The 22,420-nt window shown below is 37.4% G+C and overlaps 1 protein-coding gene across 1 annotated transcript; it reads left to right on the top strand.

The window, feature by feature from the left end:
• Positions 1-4,983: 4,983 nt before the first annotated feature.
• txndc5 (thioredoxin domain containing 5) lies at positions 4,984-20,823 on the top strand. Its single transcript, XM_059524088.1, has 10 exons — positions 4,984-5,282; positions 6,235-6,387; positions 6,585-6,690; positions 6,841-6,937; positions 16,298-16,413; positions 16,504-16,590; positions 17,487-17,636; positions 18,327-18,409; positions 19,086-19,215; positions 20,619-20,823. Exons 1-10 carry the CDS (start codon positions 5,104-5,106, stop codon positions 20,739-20,741), a joined length of 1,224 nt encoding a protein of 407 aa, XP_059380071.1. The 5' UTR covers positions 4,984-5,103; the 3' UTR covers positions 20,742-20,823.
• The last annotated feature ends 1,597 nt before the right edge of the window (positions 20,824-22,420 follow it).

The raw sequence follows: 22,420 nt of genomic DNA, 5'->3' as shown, positions 1-22,420 counted from the left end.
GAAAGTTCTCTATCCTCTCAAAGAGAGCTCTTTCAATTACTTCGGGGGAGCCATAGCACTCCTCTAGGCGCTCCCAAGCCATTCTTAAACCTATATCAGGCCTGACAACATGTACAGAACGAATCCATATGACGTGTTCTGAAGACTGATTTCCTAACCATTTTGTTAAGAGGTCAAGCTCTTCGCTAGCACTTAAGTTCAGTCCTCCAATAGCGTTGCAGAATGAAGATTTCCACGCCCAGTAATTTTCTGGACGATCATTAAATTTGAACAGGCCAGAATTCACCAGCTCTCGACGTACCAAGTACCTCGCAATATCACTCATACCTGCTCTGTCGTCTGCATAGCCTAAATGTGACTGTAATGAGGCTCTACTGACAGAGGAAGGGTCTGGACGAGTAGAGAAAAGGTGATCAAAGGAGTGGTGATGAACTGCTGGCGTTGGCTTATCAGGCTGCTGCGCTTTATTACTATCGTCCCTTGTGGTGAGTTGATGAACCACGGACGTCGCTCTTTCTAGCTGTTGTGCTGCAGCCTGAATTGCACCCTCATTCTTGGGTAAGAAATGAAAAGCACTGCTGGGACCAGGGAAATGCTCCTTTCTGTCTGATTGGACCTCGGGTTTGATAAGCGGCAACAGTGATGGCGTGTATGGTTCAAGTACTGGGGGGTTTTCATCACTGAGACGTAGCTGGGAGTGTTGTTTGACGTATTCACGGGTGCGCTGAATGGCGGCTTGAACTGACTCATGAAGACTCCTACTGCCCTGAGTACCTTCGATCTCTGCTGCTGCCTCAAAAACTTCAGCTAAAGCTACTGCAATCTCCTTCTCTTGCTCCAAAGCTGCTAACTCAACGGCTATACGTGCCTCCTTGACCTTCAAATCAGCTGCAAGATGTGCCTCTTTTATCTTCAATTCAGCTTCTCTCTGAATGAAGGTGGCACGTGCACGTGCAGCTTCAACTTTAGCACGGGCCTTAGCAGCGGCCATGCTAGCTGAGGACACTTTAGACGTGCTTGATAAGGTGGAACGTTGTGATCTTGCTTCACGTGCCGTCTCTTGATCTTTAACACTGCCGTCAGTGATGGACGCTTTTTCCACTCCAGCCTCACTGATATGCGACATTATGTTTAACGATCCTCCAAGATGTATTAGACGGGAAGTATAAAGAGGCCTTAGTATGTTTGAGGCGGTGTCCTGGCTCAGTTCTTTATCTTCTTATTGCTGTTTTGCCCGCCATGAAGTCGCTTTTTTACTATTCTGTCCTCAGTGTGTGTGACTGTACACAAATCGACAGATAGCTAACAGGCTTCAAGAGAAAGTCAGAGGCTGGAGTAAAGTTCAAGGCTCTTTACTGTTGTCTTAATTCTCATGAAGGAATCTTTGTAAAACTGAAATGATACAGAAAGATAGCACCAATCACTGAATGCTATCCAAACATGCCATACATTAACAGACATGAAATAATATACTTTTAAGCTTCAGAGTTGTAACACATATATTACATTCCGCTAATATGCTTATAACTTATAGTAAATATAGGATGTGCAGCTCAACAGCTAAACTAACAAACTTTTGATGACCTCTTCACTGAAAGGCTATACAATAGCAGTTTTCATGTGTAAACAAATAAATATTCAAGAACATTCCAGAAAGTTTTACATGACATATGTATCAACGTAATTAACTATAAACTCAAATACAACTTACAAGCGATGCTTTCTCAAGGCACAAACACAAAATGAAGACAGGATTAGATGACTAGAGCTGCCAGTGGACGCATGGAATATAACTACTGATGTATTTCCTGATCTGACTGCATAATGCGATAAAATCAACCAATGAAAGCAATGTAAGAATTACATATGAACACAATGAATTACTCCTAGATGACCACTAGGGGGAGAAAGAAACAAACTAAATGCAAAGTATTCTTACATAACATGACAAACCTAGTCTAGAGTAGTATTTTTATTGTGTTTACCACACAAAAGAGTGATGATCAGGTCAACACATTGGAGGTAATTCTGTATCAATTTATAAAAAAATAAAAAAAGAGCTGCTATCGAGTCGGTATCAGCAGATTCTCAGAATTTACGGTATTGGATCGGAATCAGTTTTTAAAAAGTGGTATTGAGTCAGCCCTAGTAACTCCCCTTCTAACTCAATCTTCTATAATGACATCATTATTCACATGGCACAGCTTATTGATTATTTTCGTATCAGTCAATGGGATTGCTTCTCAACATTCAAATATCTAGCTAGTGCTTGCTGTAGCAGTTGCAGTGCACTTCAGAAACCCTTCACCTTCCCCAGCTCCACCTGCACATATCTGCTATGAGGTGATTTCATATATATTATATGTGCAGCAGCAGTATTTCTTACATGCTCACAGCAGCATGTCTGTGGATGTATTGGCTGTTGCAAGTCTTGGTACTTGCTCTGCCGCAGCAGGATAGCAAATCTTTTCTGCCAAGACCAAGCACATTAAAGGTCCTGTTCTTCGTGATCCCATGTTTTAAACTTTAGTTAGTGTGTAATGTTGTTGTTAGAGTATAAATACTATCTGTAAAATTCTAAAGCTCAAAGTTCAATGCCAAGCGAGATATATTATTTAACAGAGTTCGCCTACAAAAAACGACCCGTTTGGACTTCATCCCTCTAGTTCCTGCAGTAATGACGTCACTAAAACAGTTTTTTGACTAACCTCTGCCCACATGAATACACAAACAGGGGGCGTGGTCTTGTTGCGCGAAGAGGAAGAGTTGCGTTTGTGTTTGTTGCCATGTCGTCGAAACGCTGTTATTTTCATCTCAGAATCCAATCACCTTTGTATCGCCTTCCCAGGGATGCTGTACGTGGAGATTAATGGTTACAATTTATGCTTAATTCGGTTCCCGAAAATTATAATCCACATGTAAAACTATGTGCAGCACATTTTTCTAAGGACAGCTTGCTGAGGACAGCTTTCTCAATCTCAATCAGTTTAATGCCGGATTTGCACAAAGATTATTCCTGAAAGATGGAGCAGTTCCCTCTTTGTCTGGAGAAGGTGTTGTTTATGGACCACAACCAGTAAGTGTATTTTATTATTTAAGTTGGTGCGTTTAACAGTTTCTATAACTTATTACACAAAGGGCAACGCTGTTTAGCTTTGTTAACTAGATGTTAGGGCTGTGCAAAAAAAATCGAATGGAATTTTCATGCGCATCTCGTCAATAAAAACGCTCCTGTGATTATAAGTACATCTCCAGCACATGCTCCTGCCCACTTTCTTCTCAAAACTAGCCCAATCGCGTTTCCAGGAGGGCATCGTGCTCTAAGCTACTGTCGAATCACAACACAGGAACCGCTGGCCCAATCAGAACTCGTCACGTATTTCTGAAGGAGGGACTTCATAGAACAAGGAAGTGATCAGCCCGTTTTTATGACAGTGAAAACAGCGGTATACAGTTAGGTGAATTGTGTGAAAAATACTGTTTTTTTTACCCGCGAAACATGAACACATGTTATATTGCACAGTGTAAATACAATCAAAGCTTCAAAAAAGCACGAAAAACAGGACCTTTAAAATACGGTTACGGAGTGTTGGTTAAGCTTGGACATTGTATTCAACAGATATAGGTCAGCTTGTAAAAATTGGCGTCTTGTTGCAATATAATGATCTTATATCTTCTCAATGCTTTGACGATTCAAATTTTGTTGATAATTTTTTTGATAAACTTTTCTGGAATATCTTTGAAAGGGGTGATTGTTTACACTCTCACTGTGATAAATCCCATCCATCATGCTCACAAGTGGTCCACAAATAAGCACAGATTAGTTACTTTTTAAAATTAATTTAGGCCTACACAAAAATGAAAATTTGTTTCTGCCCAAAATGAGTTCATAATCCATAATAACTATTCCAGCAGTGGAAAGTCCATCCCCAGTTCTTCTCACATTTAATATCCACATCTGTGCATATTTCTCTCCTGATTCACACATGAAGTTATTCACTGGTCAAAGCTTATTATGGATTTTTGGCTAAAGCACTGGTTTAAAGTTAAAATGACTTAATTAATTATGGGTATAACTTTAACTTTTCGCTTCATAAAACTAATGGATGAACAAGAGTGTGGAATACTCACAGATTATTATAATATTTTTTAACATGTTTAAATTTTCGTTGGTGGCAGCCATTCAATGAATTTTTTTTTTGCTGGACAGCTACTGGGAATGGACTGACTAGCTTCTGGTCACCTCTGGGTCTACAAAGCATGTCTGTGGAGAGCAGATCTATTCCGCCAAGACCAAACACATTAAAATACAGTTACGGAGTGTTTGTTAAGCTTGGACAATGCATTGAGCAGATATACTGTATGTCAGCTTGTAAAAATCGCCATCTTGTTGCAAAATAATTAGCTTATATCTTCTCAATGCTTTGACGATTTAAATTTCTGTTCCAACTTTTTGTCACGAGAGGAAAATATGTGCAAACTTTCATGCAAGTCAGACAAACAACCTAGAAACAATAACGGACTAGTTTCTGGTCACATCTGGGTCTATGAAACAAATGAGCTTAAATGACCAGAAACAGACAACAATCTGTGAGTGAAACATTTTGAGTGAGCTGAGTTAATTTAAAGGTGCTCTTCTGTGCCTGCGACCATCATTACAGATAAAAAAAAAGGACAAAAACTACACAATAGGCTACATGCATTTTATTGTAGCTACATGTCACAGATAAGCTATGTAAAATAATTCAATAATATATAGTATATACATATTTATAAAATATAACCATATATAATAAAAAGTGGCTGTTGATACAGATAAATGGTGTTTTTTTAGCACGCTTTATATACACCTAGAATTGTGTTGTGATAATGTGTTATGTCGAGAAAACCAGTGCATGGCTCTTATCAGCCGCCGTACACCGGTGCCCCGTCTGCGCAGAGTAGAGAAGGACGCCTGCGCAGTCCACTGATCTACAGCTCATACGGCTCGTTTTCACAGCTCTGCTGGTCGATATTGATGTTGTACAGATCAGCTCCTTCTGTTAGCGGCTCACTCACTCATTTAAACTCGCAGCTCCGCTTCATTCACAGGCCTGCTCAGTTATGATCATGACGCCGTTTTTAGCGAGTTTTATTTATTTGGCGCTGTTATGTAACGTTAGTAGGATATGCTGTGATAATGACACAGAAGAGGATGAGCACGCCAAACACACATACACGGTGGAGATGTTCAATGATGCCGTCTCTATTGCTCCACACTTCGTCATGTTCTACGCGCCCTGGTAAAACTGAACACTTATAACTGAATATTTTCATTATATTGAGATATATATATATAAAATGTTAAATGCGACGAGATCAGTGCCGTTATGTTGGTTTTGAGTTGAACTTGCTGAGATGTTTGAAGTGATTCCATTAACTCCATTAGCCACTTTAATCTACAGAGACACTCTTATAAAGTCAATTTTGGATGAAGTTTCTAATGCACGTTCATATAAAGACAAAGCTTTTTGACACTGAGTGATGATAATAGACTTTGATAAAAAGTTAAAATTCATGCAGTCATAAAAGTTTTAGTGTACGTGGCAGAACATGAACAGCCGTGTCATCAGACATCTCTTCCTCATCTTAAAAAAATAAATAAAAAATACAATGCTAGTACCATATGGTCTTTTAAACGTGACGTGGTAATACTAGAGGTACCTTGGTAATGCCAGGACGTTTTAAAAAAAAAAAAAAAAAAAAAACTTACATGACCACAGTTCTATGCAGTGGTATTACCATTTTTTTCTTTGATGTTATTCAGTAAAAACAGCCACAGTAGGACTACTTGAGTGGTCAAAACAAGAGGAAACAGACACAATCTGGAAGTGATTCTAAACCCTAAAACAATATTCTTGAATTAATATACCATCACAATCTTTGATTTTAAACTATCCTTTTGTTTTTCGTCTGATTACTGTATTTTATTGTAATTTTTATTTTTATGTTATATTCATAAATTAGAAAAAAAAGTTGTATATTGATAACGATTCACTAAGGCAGATTTTTACCTAAACTTAAAGCTAAAGCATTTTTTATGGAGTTGCTTTAGTTTGTAGGGGCTCATCGCTCTCTTATTTTATGAAAAAAAAAAAAAATATATATATATATATATATATATATAATATGTGAGGTAATAATAAAGTAATAAATAGTATGATAAAAGTGATTGAATATGTTTGTGGTGTGCAGGTGTGGTCACTGTCAGAGGCTGCAGCCAGCGTGGAATGAGTTGGCAGATAAATATAACAGTATGGAAGCTCCTCCAGTGTATGTGGTGAAAGTCGACTGCACAAAAGACACAAAGTTTTGCTCCAGTGAGCATGGGATCCGTGGATACCCCACGTAAGCATTATTTCTCTGTTAGTACTGTACATAACTAAAAAGGTGTTTCACTTATGCAGAAAGCCAGTAAAATGATTTAGATGTGTAAAAACATTTTATGTGCTTGATTTATAGTCACTTGACAGTCATGTACCTAAGGTAAAATTACATGTGGTTTGATTAATCATTGACTGACTAACTTGGTGTTTGTTTTACAGTCTGAAGTTGTTTAAACCTGATCAGGAGGCTGTAAAGTATCAGGGCCCAAGAGATCTGCAGGCGCTAGAGAGCTGGATGCTAAAAACCCTTCAGGAGGACCCTGAAGTAAGATCATAAACAGCCAAAATTACTAGAAAAAGTATCTTATGCTTAATTTTAAAAGCACTTTGTGAAGTACATGGTCAAGGTTTAATTCTAAAATGTCACAATATTTCAGCACTCATTCTTATTTTGTCTTTCCCCAACTCACCCCAGGAACCCCAGACTGAACCCGAGCTGCCCAAAGTCCCTGAACCCAAACAGGGCCTGTATGAACTCGCAGCCACAAACTTCAAATCACACATCTCTAAAGGTAGTAGCCCAAAACATCTTTTAAAACTATTATATTTATGGATGCAGTCTAGGAAAAAATGCCTGAAAACATGACTATTAATACATTTGAACATTGTAGCTTTTTCCGTAGCTAACTACTTTTTCCATCAACTAGCAGTGTAGCACGACTAAACGCTACCTTCCTTTTGCGCTCTGACTAGTGGACGTCCGATATTGTTTTTTTGACAGCCGTTGCTGATATCTTGGAAAGCAGGGGTGCTGATATAAAGCAGATATAAATTTACTATTTTTTTATTTATATTTAAGAAATTTGAAATCATTTGACAAAGGATTAAAAAATAAATGTATAAAATAAACATACATACACTTTAGATGACAAAGTATTTTCCACAAATAAAGGAATATTTAATAAAAATATAATTAAAAAGGAAGTGTAACACTGTAACTATCAGGGCACTCAGTATTGTTTGTGTGCATTGGGAATCATATTTTTCAAATAAAGCCAGGGTAACACTCATTTTACATGCAGTACACTGATAAAATGACATGAATATGACAGTGGGCAAATGCATAAAGCGCAGCATAATTTGAAATCATGAGTTTAAAGTTTAAAGCATTCAACCGACCGTCAACCAGGGAACATGTGATCATGCTGGATAAAACTGCACACTTCATAAGATCTCACAGCTGGATTTGACTAAGTCTGCAAGGTTTGTGAAATTAAATATTCATTAGCCATTAAAAAATTTGCTTAACTTTAGGGCTGCACGATTATTCGCATACGATTGTCATGCGTGTCTCGTCAGTAAAGCTGGTTCTTTGATTAGTACTAAATATCCATCACCTGCTTTCAAATGGAGCGGCACTAACTACACAGAGCCGTAGTTCGCTGACAAGCTATGCAATACCACGTCATAATCGCAGATGAATTGCATGCGGTTATGAACGCATGTCAACGAACTACGACTCTGTATATTAAGTGCCGCTCCATTTGAAAGCAGGTGATGGACATTTACGGCTAATCACAGAACCGGCTTTACTGACGAGACACGCATGACAATCACATGTGATTAATCGTGCAGCCCTACTTGAATTATATAAATGCATATTTGCTTAATGCTGATGGCAAACGAGAAAGTATTATAATGTTTGCCTTTCTATTACGAATAATATAAAAGCAATCATTATAATACTTTTTTTAATACATTTTCATTACTTTCTTTAACCATTCTATCTGATTATTAGACAGACTTCTATCCGTATTAGACAGAACTGTTGAATATGAGCACTGTGTTTCCCGGGCGCTGCCGTTTTTAGCCCCGTCAAAATAAAAGTCCTGCCTCAAACACATCGGCAGAGCAGAAAACGTATCGGCTGATATTAGAAAAATGCTAAATATCGGCCGATATATAGGTCTTGCCGATATATCGGTCGACCACTCGTTCTGACCATTCTGAACATTAATTAACATCAAAATGTATTTTATAATGGCACTTTTCCACTGCATGGTACGGTTCGGTACAGTTCAGTTTTGGGGTGTTTTCCACTGAGCACAGTACCTGGTACTTTTTTAATACCACTTCGGTTGAAATTCCAAGTGGACTGATCTGATCACGGATTTGCCGGAAAGAATTGTCACAACATGCGTCACTGTTATTCTTATTTTAAGAATAAATTTGAATAAATTAAGTTGTTTTATGCATTCAAATGTTACAATAAAACATATGGTGAGAAAAAAATAAAACTGTTTGTAAGGCCCTTAGCATTCAGTTTTTTTGTTTTGTTGTAACTTTAAATAAATTGATGTGAAATTGTATGTTTCCTGATTTTCATTAATTAGACATGCTTTTTAATTAATACTATTTAATTTAACTATTAAAATGGAGTCCAGAAAAATTTAAACAGAAAAAGTGTAATCCAGCAAAATTAAAAAAGAAAAAAATGAATTTGGGAAAAAAATTAAATGGATTTCATAGGGAACTGCACAGGTGAGCACACTCCCACCAGCAGACAGAGAGCGTACATTTGAAACCCTACACCAAAGCTGTAAACCTCGAAAACTGATCAGCTGGAAACACAGTTTTTCATAGTCGCACGCAGTAGTTTTCATTCGCAAATGGTCGTACTCTAGAGTCCTGGGAAATGGAGTATTTCTTGAAAAATCTTTGTGCTAAGAGTAGCTCCTAGTAAAAAATTATTCTTCATAAAATTAAAGAAAAGATCCTAGTAAAGATAAAAGTAATTCAGAAAGCATCTTAACCCTTAAAAGAGGTCTTACGGTCCAAAATTGTTAGGACTATGGATGAGGACTTTTAAGAGGCTTAAGTGTTTTTTTAAAATGGATGAAACATGAAGAGGGAGAAGAAATGTTTCACACAATACGTGACAGTGAGTTAGACGCTACACGTTAGATCGTGCAGGGATCATGTTTGTGACAGATCTTATTAGAGACGCGCAGACACCGCGCAGAAATGCCATAGTGCCAGAAATGGAAGTAATCACTACATTAACTTCATAAACATATTTGGCAACTGGAAAAATACCACTATGCAGCAGTGATGATTTGGTTCTATCACAACCTTCTATAAGCAAAGTGATAAGACAAACAATTACAGCACTTTCATCCTTGTCACTGTTAATTTCCTATAAAATAAGTTTTAGTATGACAGCATGGTAAATAAAAAATGAAGAATATATATATACATATATATAATGTGTGTGTGTGAGAGAGAGAGAGAAAATGAGAGAGAGATTATGGTAAAACAGTAAAAATTTTGCCTGTAATTTCAAAGTGAAGGCTTATAATAGACCCTTCTCTTAAAGGCGCTCTTTTATTTCCTTCTTGGACAACCAACCAATTATAGTCTTCAAAAGACCAGCCCTGCCTCGTCACTAAGATAAAAGTTTTTGGGTTTTTTTCTCGCTCAAGAGTTGCTCTCAGACTGGTCCTGAATCACTTTTAAGATAAGACTCCTAGTTAGAAAATCTTTAAGAATACAGGCCCTGGGCCCTGGGATTCTAAGAATCCTCTCAGAAAACTCTTAATTTAGCTTAAAACCTTTTATGTATGAGTCTTAGCTTAAGAGCGATTCGGGACCGATCTGAGAGCAACTCTGAGTAAGGAAAAGACAAAAACTTTCATCTTAGTGAGGAGGCGGGGTTGACCCCGTTCCTATGTATGACAAAATATTTTGAAGACTGTGACTGGTTGGTTGCCCAAGAAGGAAAAAAAAGAGTGATTTAAGTATAGGGTCTATTCTAATTTTCACTTTGAATTTACATGCGTAATTTTTCCTATTTGACCGTTCTCTCTCTCACTCACACACACATTATATGTGTATATAAATCCTTTTTTTATTTACCATGCTTTTAATTTCCTATAAGGTATTTGATTGGCTAACAATGATAAGTTTTCCACTCTTTCCAATTACAGTGATTGCTGTCCTATTTAAGTGGCAGTTTGAATGTTGGTTTTAATGTATCAAACATGGAATCAAAACCAAGAAGGTCGAGAAAGCCAAACTGGACAGAGGAACAGTGTTTACTGTTAGCCCAGTTAGTGGATGAACACAAGGCCATTCTTAAAGGAAAATTTGGGCCGGGTGTCACAGCAAGGGACAAGAAGCAGACATGGGAGCGTATAGCACAAACTATTAACGGTTCATTCCCTCTGCTTGTGTGCACCTATAAGCCTGCTATATTCATAAATGCAGTTTTTTGAGCCTGCAAGGTGGGAATGTCCAATGGAAACGAAATGAACTGCGACACAATAAGATGTTCTGAAAGTGCTGTAATTGTTTGTGTGATCACTCTGCTTACAGAAGGTTGTGACAGACCCAAATCATCACTATTGCATTGTTGCATTTTCCCAGTTGTAGTGATTACTTTAATTTCTGGTGCTATGGCATTTCTGCGCTGTGTCGGAGATGTAAGCACGTCTCTAATAAGATCATTCACAAACATGATCCCTGCACGAACTAATCTTAATTTACTGTCATCCATTGTCTGCAACACATTTCTTCTGCCTCTTCATCTTTCTGCCATTTTCTACTCTGCTAAAGAAACTCTTAAGCCTCTTCAATGTCCTCGTCTGTGCTCCTAACAAGTTTGACCTTCAGACCTCTTTTAAGGGTTAAGATGCTTTCTGAATTACTTTTTTTCTTTACTAGGATCTTTTCTTTAATTTTAAGAGTAAACGCCCAAATTTCTAAGAATTTTCTTAGAATTTTGTCATTAGGAGCTACTTTTTGCATTAAGATTCTTTATGAATACGGGCCCTGATCTCCAGTGCTGCTCTGAGAGTCACTTCACCAGCTTTTCACCGCTTCATTTCAGAAAAACTACCAACAAATACAAACTGAAAATAAATATAAAAGAGATTCACAAGTCTGGTTTACTTGAAATTGTGTATTTAATAATAATAATAGTAGTAATAATAATAATAATAATAATTGGAAGAGTATTACATAACAGTCAATACATTTTTACTGTTATACAGTACTGTTGTGCAGCATCCAATTTGTAATTCTAAATTATTAAAGTTTTATTTCATTTAATTGCATACCATTATTTGATACATTTTTATTGACAAAAAAAAATAAATTGAAAATAGAGCATAGGGGAAAATAAAACTGATTTAATGCGGCTCTAAATTAAAAGATAGCTTTGTGGCGTTTTACTGTGAACAAACAAAATATCTTTATTCATCCTCAAGGTCTAACAAACATGGAAAGCATTTCTTTCCCCATAAATGGTAAATTAATATTGTAATAAATATCTATATTTTATTATATATATATATATATATATATATATATATATATATATATATACACACACACACACACACACACTGGCTACTTTATTAGATACACCTTGCTGCTCTATTGGATTGAGATCTGGTAACTGTGGGGGCCATTTGAGTAAAGTGAACTCATCGTCATGTTCAAGAAACGAGTCTGAGATGATTTGAGTTTTGTGACATGATGCATTATCCTAATGGAAGTAGCCATCAGAAGATTGGTACACTGTAGTCATAAAGGCATGGACATGGTCAGCAACAATACTCAGTTAGGCTGTGGCATTTAAACGATGCTCAATTGGTACTAAGGGGCCCAAAGTGTGCCAAGAAAATATCCCCAACACCATTACACCACCACCACCAGCCTGAACCATTGAGAAAAGGCGGGATGGATCCATGCTTTCATGTTCTTTACGCCAAATTCTGATCCTATACCATCTGAATGTCACAGCAGAAATCGAGATTCATCAGGCCAGGCAACATTTTTCCAGTCTACTATTTTCCAATTTTGGTGAGCCTGTGTGAATTGTAGCCTACGTTTCCTGTTCTTAGCAGACAGGAGTGGCACCTGGTGTGGTCTTGTGCTGCTGTAGCCCATCTGCTTCAGGATCCGATATATTGTGCGTTCTGAGTTGGTATTCTGCATACCTGGGTTGCAACAAGTGGTTATATGAGTTACTGTTGCCTTTCTGTCATCTCTGCCAATTGTCCTCTGACATCGACAAGGCATTTTCATCCACACAACTACCGCTCATGGAATATTTTCTCTTATTCAGACCATTCTCTGTAAATTCTAGAGAAGGTTGTGCGTGGCTATCTCAGTAGATCAGCAATTTTTGAAATACTATTTTTGAAATGTTGGTCTGACACCAACAACCTTTCCACGTTCAAAGTCACTTAAATCCCCTTTCCTCCTCATTCTGATGCTTGGTTTGAACTTCAGCAAGTCGTCTTCACTACGTCTAGATGCCTAAATGCATTGAGTTGCTGCTATGTGATTGGCTGATTTAGCAATTTGTGTTACCAAGCAATTGAACAGCTGTACCTAACAAAGTGGCCAACAGAATTGTTGACATTTTTGCATATTTATTAAAAAAGAAAAACTGATATCACATGATCCTAAGTATTCAAACCATTTGCTCAGTTTTTAGTAGAAGCACCCTTTTGATCTAATACAGCCAAGAGTCTTTTTGGGAAAGATGCAACAAGTTTTTCACACCTGGATTTGGGGATCCTCTGCCATTCCTCCTTGCAGATCCTCTCCAGTTCTGTCAAGTTGGATGGTAAACGTTAGTGGACAGCCATTTTCAGGTCTCTCTAGAGATGCTCAATTGGGTTTAAGTCAGGGCTCTGGCTGGGCCATTCAAGAACGGTCACGGAGTTGTTGTGAAGCCACTCCTTCGTTGTTTTAGCTGTGTGCTTAGGGTCATTGTCTTGTTGGAAGGTGAACCTTCGGCCCAGTCTGAGGTCCTGAGCACTCTGGAGAAGGTTTTCATTCCAGGATATCCCTGCACTTGGCCGCATTCATCTTTCCCTCAATTGCAACCAGTGGTCCTGTCCCTGCAGCTGAAAAACACCCCCACAGCATGATGCTGCCACCACCATGCTATGTATTGGACAGGTGATGAGCAGTGCCTGGCTTTCTCCACACATACCGCTTCGAATTAAGGCCAAAAAATTCTATCTTGGTCTCATCAGACCAGAGAATCCTTCAGGTGTTTTTTTTAGCAAACTCCATGGAGGCTTTCATGTGTCTTGCATTGAGGAGAGGCTTCTGTCAGGCCACTCTGCCATAAAGCCTCGACTGGTGGAGGGCTGCAGTGATGGTTGACTTTCTCCCACCTCCCGACTGCATCTCTGGAGCTCAACCACAGTGATCTTTGAGTTCTTCTTTACCTCTCTCACCAAGGCTTTTCTCCTCCGATAGCTCAGTTTGGCCAGACGGCGAGCTCTAGGAAGGGTTCTGGTCATCCCAAACGTCTTCCATTTAAGGATTATGGAGGCCACTGTGCTCTTAGGAACCTTAAGTGCAGCAGAAATTTTTTTGTAACCTTGGCCAGATCTGTGCCTTGCCAAAATTCTGTCTCTCAGCTCTTCATGCTGTTCCTTTGACCTCATGATTATCATTTGCTCTGACATGCACTGTGAGCTGTAAAACATGTAGATTATATAGACAGGTGTGTGGCTTTCCTAATCAATTCCAATCAATATAATCAAACACAGCTGGACTCAAATGAAGGTGTAGAACCATCTCAAGGATGATCAGAAGAAATGGACAGCACCTGAGTTAAATATGAGTGACACAGCAAAGGCTCTGAATACTTTGAACCATGTGATATTTCAGTTTTTCTCTCTTAATAAATGTGCAAAAATGTCAACAATTCTGTGTTTTTCTGTCAATATGGGGTGCTGTGTGTACACTGAAGAATAAAAAATAACTTAATAAGGGGGTCTGAATACTTTCCTGTACCCACTGTGTGTGTGTGTGTGTGTGTGTGTGTGTGTGTGTGTATATTTATATATATATTAGGGCTGTCACTTTTGTGAAAAAATCTTTTTCGATTTTTAAGACACAAGTGTTCATTGAAATGATTGTAAAATCGATTTTCCATGTCTCAAAAAAAAAAAGATGTTTCCTTTTTCAACGCCAAATAACGGACAAATGTAAAGAGCTTCCATAACAAAAGAAAAACATCACTGCAGGCTTCAACCCGGCTGCATTTATGATTTAGGCAATTCAAAAATCTCCAAGATTATTTTAAATAATGATTCAATCCATTTCAAACAACCGTTCAAAAAATGAAACTTTAAATGGACTTGAGAACAGGCCATGTGTGTTTTTTATTGAACGTAACTGACACTTACATGTAGGCTAGGCGGCACTATAGGCAGGCACAATGAAATGCGCAAAAATGCTAGGGCCATTACAAATTTATTGGACAGGAAAACAAGTCGATCACCATTTTCGGGGTCCAGAGCAGAGCGTTTTTTATTCACTATATGTCCAGCTGTTGAGAAGACGCACTCCGACCACACTAATGTCCTAGGCACAACTACTACTTTGCCAGCTGCGCGAGGTGGGGGTATTACTGCCAATTTTCCACCACAAAAGCCGGTCACTGTCAGCTGTCAATGGTGGCTCCTTTTCATAACTCAGCATGTCCTGTAAGAGGTCGCTTTCGACGTCACTGGGTCTTATAGGCACGTAAAATTGCTGGTATTTTCTGTCTAGCTTTTGCAATGCCTACTGCACTTTCGGAATTCTTTATTTTCTTTTTCTGCTTATTTGTGAGTTTTGTTACATCTTTATTTTTTAATTGTTTAATTCTTTTAAAATTAATAGTGTACATATTTGGTTAAAATCGATTCCCTATTTTCATTTTCAAAACTTTTTTTGGTTGGTCCGATCAATGGGGGAAGTCGTGGCCTAATGGTTAGAGAGTCGGACTCCCAATCGAAAGGTTGTGAGTTCGAGTCCCGGGCCGGCAGGAATTGTGGGTGGGGGGAGTGCATGTACAGTTCTCTCTCCACCTTCAATACCACGACTTAGGTGCCCTTGAGCAAGGCATCGAACCCCCAACTGCTCCCCGGGCGCCGCAGCATAAATGGCTGCCCACTGCTCCGGGTGTGTGCTCACAGTGTGTGTGTGTGTGTTCACTGCTGTGTGTGTGTGCATTTCGGATGGGTTAAATGCAGAGCACAAATTCTGAGTATGGGTCACCATACTTGGCTGAATGTCACTTCACTTTCACTTTCAATTGTCCAATCGATTTTCGAACTAAAAGTGACAGCCCTAAAATATAATTTATAATATAATTGGGGTTAAGTTATTCCCAAAATGTTCTATGACAATACATTTGGCATCAGAGTTGAATTATGGTCTTAGCTTTGGTACAGATTCAGCCCTGTTCTCATGCACCCTTGTAATGTTACACGTTCTGTTCGATAGCCAAATAAATGATTCCTGTTTGGAGGAGAGGCAGGAAATGATGCTCTGACTTTGACAGAACTGTTTGTTTCCCACCTTCAGATGTTGGAAGCACATGTTAATGTGGTAACATTGTTTAACCCTAGTAGGGTGCTCACCAAAAGTTTTTGTTATACAGTACAGACCAAAAGTTTGGAAACATTACTATTTTTAATGTTTTTGAAAGAAGTTTCTTCTGCTCATCAAGCCTGCATTTATTTGATCAAAAATACAGAAAAAAAAATAATATTGTGATATATTATTACAATTTAAAATAATTGTTTTTACATTTATTATACATTTTTATTTATTGTACACATCATGCTAAATGAATATATTTCCACATCTCATAGCTGTACTGTGTAAACACAATGTACACAATTCATGACGTTTCTTGTAACATCATATGGTTGTGGGTGGCATCACTGTTGTGTAGATTGGCTGTGAAATGACACTGTAAATTCTCTTCTCTTTATGCATAAATGTGCAGCCTGCAACAAAGTCTGTGATAATTTTGATCAGTTATGATATGAGTTTTCATGCGTTATCCTACTTCAGACATGGATGCTCTTTTCATTTAGAGGCTGTAACCCTGCAATTTACCTCTACAGGTTCTCACTTTGTGAAGTTCTATGCACCATGGTGTGGGCACTGCAAAGCCATGGCTCCAACATGGGAACAGCTCGCCACCAGCTTCGAGCATTCAGACAGTGTCAAGATCGGCAAGGTGAGAGAGGCCATTGTGGTTTATCTAAAACTTCTTTTATACTTCAAACTGACTTCGTTTTCTGATATTTACATATTTTGCTTGCTAAAGGTGGATTGCACACAGCACTATGAGGTGTGTTCAGATAATCAGGTTCGTGGTTATCCCACGCTGCTCTTCTTCACTGATGGAGAGAAGGTAAGGAAATCTAGAGTGGCATAATTTCTTATGATATGTATTAATGTGTATACATTATACTTTTCAAAAGTTTGGGGTTGATAGGATTTTATTTTTTGAAAGTCTCATACTCAAGACATTTAATTAATTCATATATATTAAAAATTGTAATGAACTATTTTCCATTTTAATGTGTTAAAATTGAATTTATTCTTGCGATGGCAAAGGTGAATTTGCATCTTCAATGTCACGTAAAAGTCACTTAGTTAATTAGTATAATTTTGCCAGTAAAAAAGTTTTAGAATTTTCATCATATGTTAATGTCAAAAATCTTGAGTAACATAACATTTGTGTGTTTGCAGTTTTTATTGTATCTGTTATACTTATTATTATTATAAATTTTTTTGACTAGTTTTTTTTTACCATGAAAATAGCCTAAGATGCTGACATGGCATTAGATAAAAATATACTACTATTCAATGTCACGCGATCCTTCAGAGATAAGTCTAATATGCTTCTTTTTTATTACCATTGATACTGGAAGTTGCTTAATCTGCTGCTATTTTTTTTATGGGAAATGTGATGAATGCAATGTTCAAAAGAACATATAGTCATTATTTACTGCCCCTTTTGATCAGTTTAATGTGTCCTTGCTGAAAAATAAAAAAATAAAAAAACACCCCAGATGTTGCCCTTTTTTTCTTTTTAGATATTCTATTGCTTTTTCTATGCTTCCTACATCGTCGCAACCATGAACCATGCACTATTTTTCACTTGTAAAATTGTAATGTTCCCATATAAGTGAATCAAATTGTAACTAGATGTTATGAATTAAGAATGGTAATACAAGTCTTATAGTTGTCATAGTGTTTACACTAAACAATAACTGTTACTATGCACATGCTGTGTGTTTTAAGGTTGATCAGTACAGAGGAAAGCGTGATCTGGACTCATTTAAAGAGTTTGTTGATAATCACGTAAAAGCTGCTGAATCTAAAGATGAACCTGTTAAAGAGGAGGAGCATGCTCACGAAATCCCACCTAGCGCTGAACCTGAAAAACAAGAGGTGGGTGTCTTTGTTTTCACACAACGCAAATTTTTGCAGTTTCCTAGTTGGAACCGTAGATATTTAATTCGTTTGTGTGTGCAGGCAGATGTTTGAACGGCGAGCTGCAGAATTTGGCCTGTAGACACAAATCTGCATCTTGAAACTGAGCTAGTAATTATGGGCAGAGCAGCTATTTCCTCCTGCTGATGCAAATGTGCATGTGTGCGTGCGCGTGGGTTGGTGGGCCGGAGTGGAACTTAAAGAGCTGTTATTTTGTTTTGTTAATTGGCTTTCCTGTCTAAGCTTGTCTTTTATAAAGGGATTTTGGCTGGATGAAATTGTTGGATGGCTAAATAGTGTCCCTCAAGAGCTCTGTTTCAGAGTTCTTTTTTTTTTTTTTTTGTTGGAGGATTATTTTAAAAGATTGTAAACCATTTATGGTTCCTTTGAGATGAGACCTTGCTCTTAAACAAATGTTATGTTCAGAACTGGTGTTGTAATTGAGGAAACCATCCAGTGAGGGGTATTTAAACTTCAGCAGGATATGAACACCTGTGGAAATTCTCTAGGGGTTTTACTATGAGTATGTTCCGCCTTATGACACATCAGTGCTAATTGACACATTAGTTAACAAGAAATTTGATATTAAAGTTAAATGCGTAAAAAATGTGTTGCCACTAATTTGTTTTTTCTTTTTGTTTCTCTCAGTCTAATGTTCTGGTATTGACTGAGAGCAACTTTGACGAGACTGTTGCCAAAGGACTCTCCTTCATCAAGTTCTATGCTCCATGGTAAGTGTTAGTGGGGTTTCATTTCTCATTTCACATTGGTGCTTTATTAATAGTCTAGTGGCAGGTGTGGCTGTCTGATATGACAAATAATTCATTTTTAATAAAAAAAAAACATATACATTATTTTTATTTCCAGTTAGTAATCAAATTAAACTTATTTCATTTTTTTTATGGTCTGTTAGTTTTTTTCCCCCGTTAAATATGTAAATGAGCTATATTGTCTCAAGATCTTGAGACTTGTTGTCTATCTGAAAATGTTCTGATTGGCTTTAAGTTGTTGAATGTTGAACACAGTTGCAAAATGCAGTTTATTCAAAAATATATGTATTATTATTATTGAACAGCTTTGCAGAAAGTTTTTTTTTTTGTATTGAGTTAGTTTTGAGTTTTGAAAATATTTTTTATTGTAATCTTTTGTGTAATTATCACAAACATTTTGATTCTCCATTGAATAACCCTTTCGATCTATATTGCCAAGCCCCGTGCAGTGACAGACACGCATGTGTTTGTGTGTATATCCACTTGCGCGCACACAGTGTACTCCCCTCCTCTATCTGTTCCTCTTATCATCTTAATGTTTCCTTAGTGGCTGATCAAAAGACCCGCCACTCCCTGATTGGCTGAGCTTCTCCTCTGTTGTTCAGCAACTCACGCAATGTGTGTTTCTGTATTTAAGGTGTGGTCACTGCAAAAACCTGGCCCCTACCTGGGAGGATCTATCTAAAAAGGAGTTTCCTGGACTGACTGATGTGAAGATTGCTAAAGTGGACTGCACCGTGGAGAGATCGGTTTGCAACAGATACTCTGTGAGTGCAGCTCATTTAGTCTGGATCTCAGTCACATTTTTATTCCCTGATGGGTGGCAGCAAGAGTAACAAGTAGGGATGTGCCTGAATAGTGAATCCGTATTCAGAAAGGCACGGAAAACGAATAATGCATTCTATGGAGCCACTAAAAGGACACGGTTAGCCGCTTGCTAAGGGTTGCTTTTTAAATGTTCACTCAACACATAAACAGAGAGAGGTAAGGAGAGATGACTGATAGGACGATGGTGAATGATTTGCACATCCTGAGAACCACTGACAAACATCTAATCTTGTGAAATTTGTGTTAAGTACTGCCACTCTGTAGTAGAGTAGGCTACGTGTGAACGAGAATCTGGAAAGTGAAAGTAAAAGGCAAACGAGCAATCATAATTGATCTCAATGTCCTGCATATTAATAACGTCTCCCTGATGCCCGCAATTTACAAACGGGATAATTCCCCAACAATATAATTGTAAGAGAAAGTTGCAATATATTTTTCTTGTATATCTCGTATTTTTATGCCCTTTTAGGCGTGCCATAGTACACGTGATTACCTTTCCGAATACCGGATTCGGTCACATCCCTAGTAACAAGTCTTGTGGATTGTGGATGTTTGAGGGATGGGGTCAACATAACTTCATGTTAGTGGCAGAGAGTCATTTTATGAAATTAGGACTTTTTTTTAAGCTTGTTCCAAAAACTTATGTGCTGCCTTTGTCTACAATGAATGGAAAATGTAACAAATGTTTCTATACAGGTTTCAGTTTCAATTTCATCCGAGTCTAGATACAAATCCTTTCTTTAATGATTTTTTTAATACTTTTGATGACACAAAGTCCTTTTTTGTTTAAGTACATACACAATAAAAAGTTCCAGTTTTTATTAGTTTATTAGTGAACATTTAGATCTGATATTTAAGCTGCTTTTTGCCTCGAAAGCTGAAATTGTGTTAAATTATAAACAAACTTAATTATCCTCATAACTAGACTGATTTGGAGCACTCTCGGCATGGTGTGACTCAATGTGACCAACTACTTCTATCTACATTTTGAAGTGTGTATCCTATCCACACTTTTCTATCCCTGAGTTGAGAGTGGCAGTAAGCAACAAAAATGAAGCAGGTCACATAACAAAGCCAGCATGGTGGATCTATTCTAGTACATCCAGATTATATGCAACATGCATTCATGCTATATAGAACATACTTATTTTTTTTTATTTCACATTTACATTTAATCATTTAGAATCAATCAGACCAACGAGAGAACAACAACAAATTCAGGAATTTGTTCCAAATCAAATAGTTACTCTGATGCAGTTTGGATGCATTTTGGCTTGGCTTCATGTTTAAATCCTTCACACAGTCTAAATGTATGTAAATATTTGGTTATTGTTCTCTATAGGTGCGTGGATACCCAACTCTCCTGATGTTCCGGGCGGGGCAACAGGGGGAGGAGCATAATGGAGGGCGGGACTTAGAGAGCTTGCACAATTTTGTCATGAAGCATGCGAGAGATGAGCTGTAACTCCCTCATTTTCCACAAAGCAACACTATCTACATTTACCATACAGTCAAAAGGACTTTTTTCTTCATTTCTTTCCCTCACCTGCTTAAGTGAGCAGAGTCTTTTCCACATGATAAAATGTGAATGTACATGATGTCGAGTAGCGATTGCAACTACAGACTTTTGATTTTGACTTTCTCCATTAAAATAACAGTAGTATGATTTCAAAAAGAGCATTACATAATTTAAGGTGCGTATTTTGGCAGTTATATTTGAGGAAATTCAGCTTAGTTTGCTATCAGCTGAGAAAATATGACCTCAGGGAGACCATGTAACATTTAAAGAAAACAATGGTATGCACCTGTTTTTTTTTTTTTTTTTTAATACCTCCAATCAATGTAAAACATTATGAGATACAGACTTGCAAACAGCACTTTGACCATGTACGTGGTTTTTCTGTTGGAGTTTCAAATGTTTCTGTTGTGGTCTTAGGTTTTGAAATGGTTGCATCATTCAGAGGATTAAAAAATTATGAAATAAACCAGACTAAGGTAGTTTGTTAGCTAGACTTGGAGACCTCTTTAAACCAGTCAAGACCAAGATGGATTAGCTGGTTCAGATAGTTGGCCGTAATTATCTAACCAGGCCAGTCTTAACAAGTTTGATGGCCAGCAAACCACATTAGGCTGGTTTAACAGCTTTGATTAATTTGTCTTATAAAGCTTCTTAATATTCTTACAGGCATATGAATGGGGTAAATACATTTAGACATATCCCCAATATTGCCATTATGTAATACTTTTTTTTTGTAATTTCTCAACACTCAGCAAAATAAAACAATGCAAAATAGATAATTTTTTGCTGTATAATGACGGTTTATGGAAATATGGTTTACTTTACAGTAGAGGTTGTGAAAGGTTAAAGCATTTATGGTACAGTATTTTTTGTATTATTATTCTGCATCTTCCTTTGATTAGGTTTGTCTTTTAGACTCTGTTTGAGACACACTTTTTTCTCTCTCTATAATTCAGTCTTTATGGCTTTCACATGCAGGTCAACCACTTTTAATATTATTAGTGAACTGCTTAAAATGCTTTGTGATGGTGAAATTCAGAGACACTAGCGTCGTCTGGTATCATTGCTTAAAGAATGCTGATAGACTTGTATGTGTTCTCTGATGCTCTCCAGTGGTTTCATTGATTTAAACAAATGTAATCTAAATTTTTCCTTTCAAATATTCCCACACTGAGATGTTTATTTTTCTCTTTTACTGGATCTGAAAGAGAAGGAAGGGAAAAGCAATCAGAGAAACCGCATATATTCAGTGAAGTCTTTATGGGAGGCACATGGTCAAGGCTGAACTCACTGAAAAATGCAGTTTTTTTGTCCTGTGCGAGAGGGGTACACTCACTCTCTGGGTTGTTGTTTTTTTTTTTTTTTTTTTTACAAATACAGGCATTTTGTGACACATTTCATAATAAAATGTCTTTTTCCAAAAATAGCGGTTTTTAATTTTTCCTTTACTTTTGTTTTATGATCTCTGTGCTACATGATTCATGAAAAAAACAAAAAATAAACTGTAAAATGTACAAGTATTTTCACAAGCTGGTTAAGACGTAAACAGCAGTTTATGGGAGGTATGTGATATAACTAGGAAAAGGTACAATATTTTGAAAATTTTTATACTTTTACTACCCTCA

Source organism: Carassius carassius, chromosome 35 (genome assembly GCF_963082965.1).
Source record: "Carassius carassius chromosome 35, fCarCar2.1, whole genome shotgun sequence".
NCBI lineage: Eukaryota > Metazoa > Chordata > Actinopteri > Cypriniformes > Cyprinidae > Carassius > Carassius carassius.
Note: the sequence above shows the minus strand (reverse complement) of the source record. Positions and strands in the feature narration are given on the sequence as shown.

Coding starts and splice junctions, on each gene's coding strand:
- txndc5 (XM_059524088.1), top strand. CDS start 5,104: ATGATCATGACGCCGTTTTTAGCGAGTTTTATTTATTTGGCGCTGTTA. Junction 6,388..6,584: donor GGGATCCGTGGATACCCCAC/GTAAGCATTATT, acceptor TTTGTTTTACAG/TCTGAAGTTGTTTAAACCTG. Junction 6,938..16,297: donor CAAATCACACATCTCTAAAG/GTAGTAGCCCAA, acceptor TTACCTCTACAG/GTTCTCACTTTGTGAAGTTC.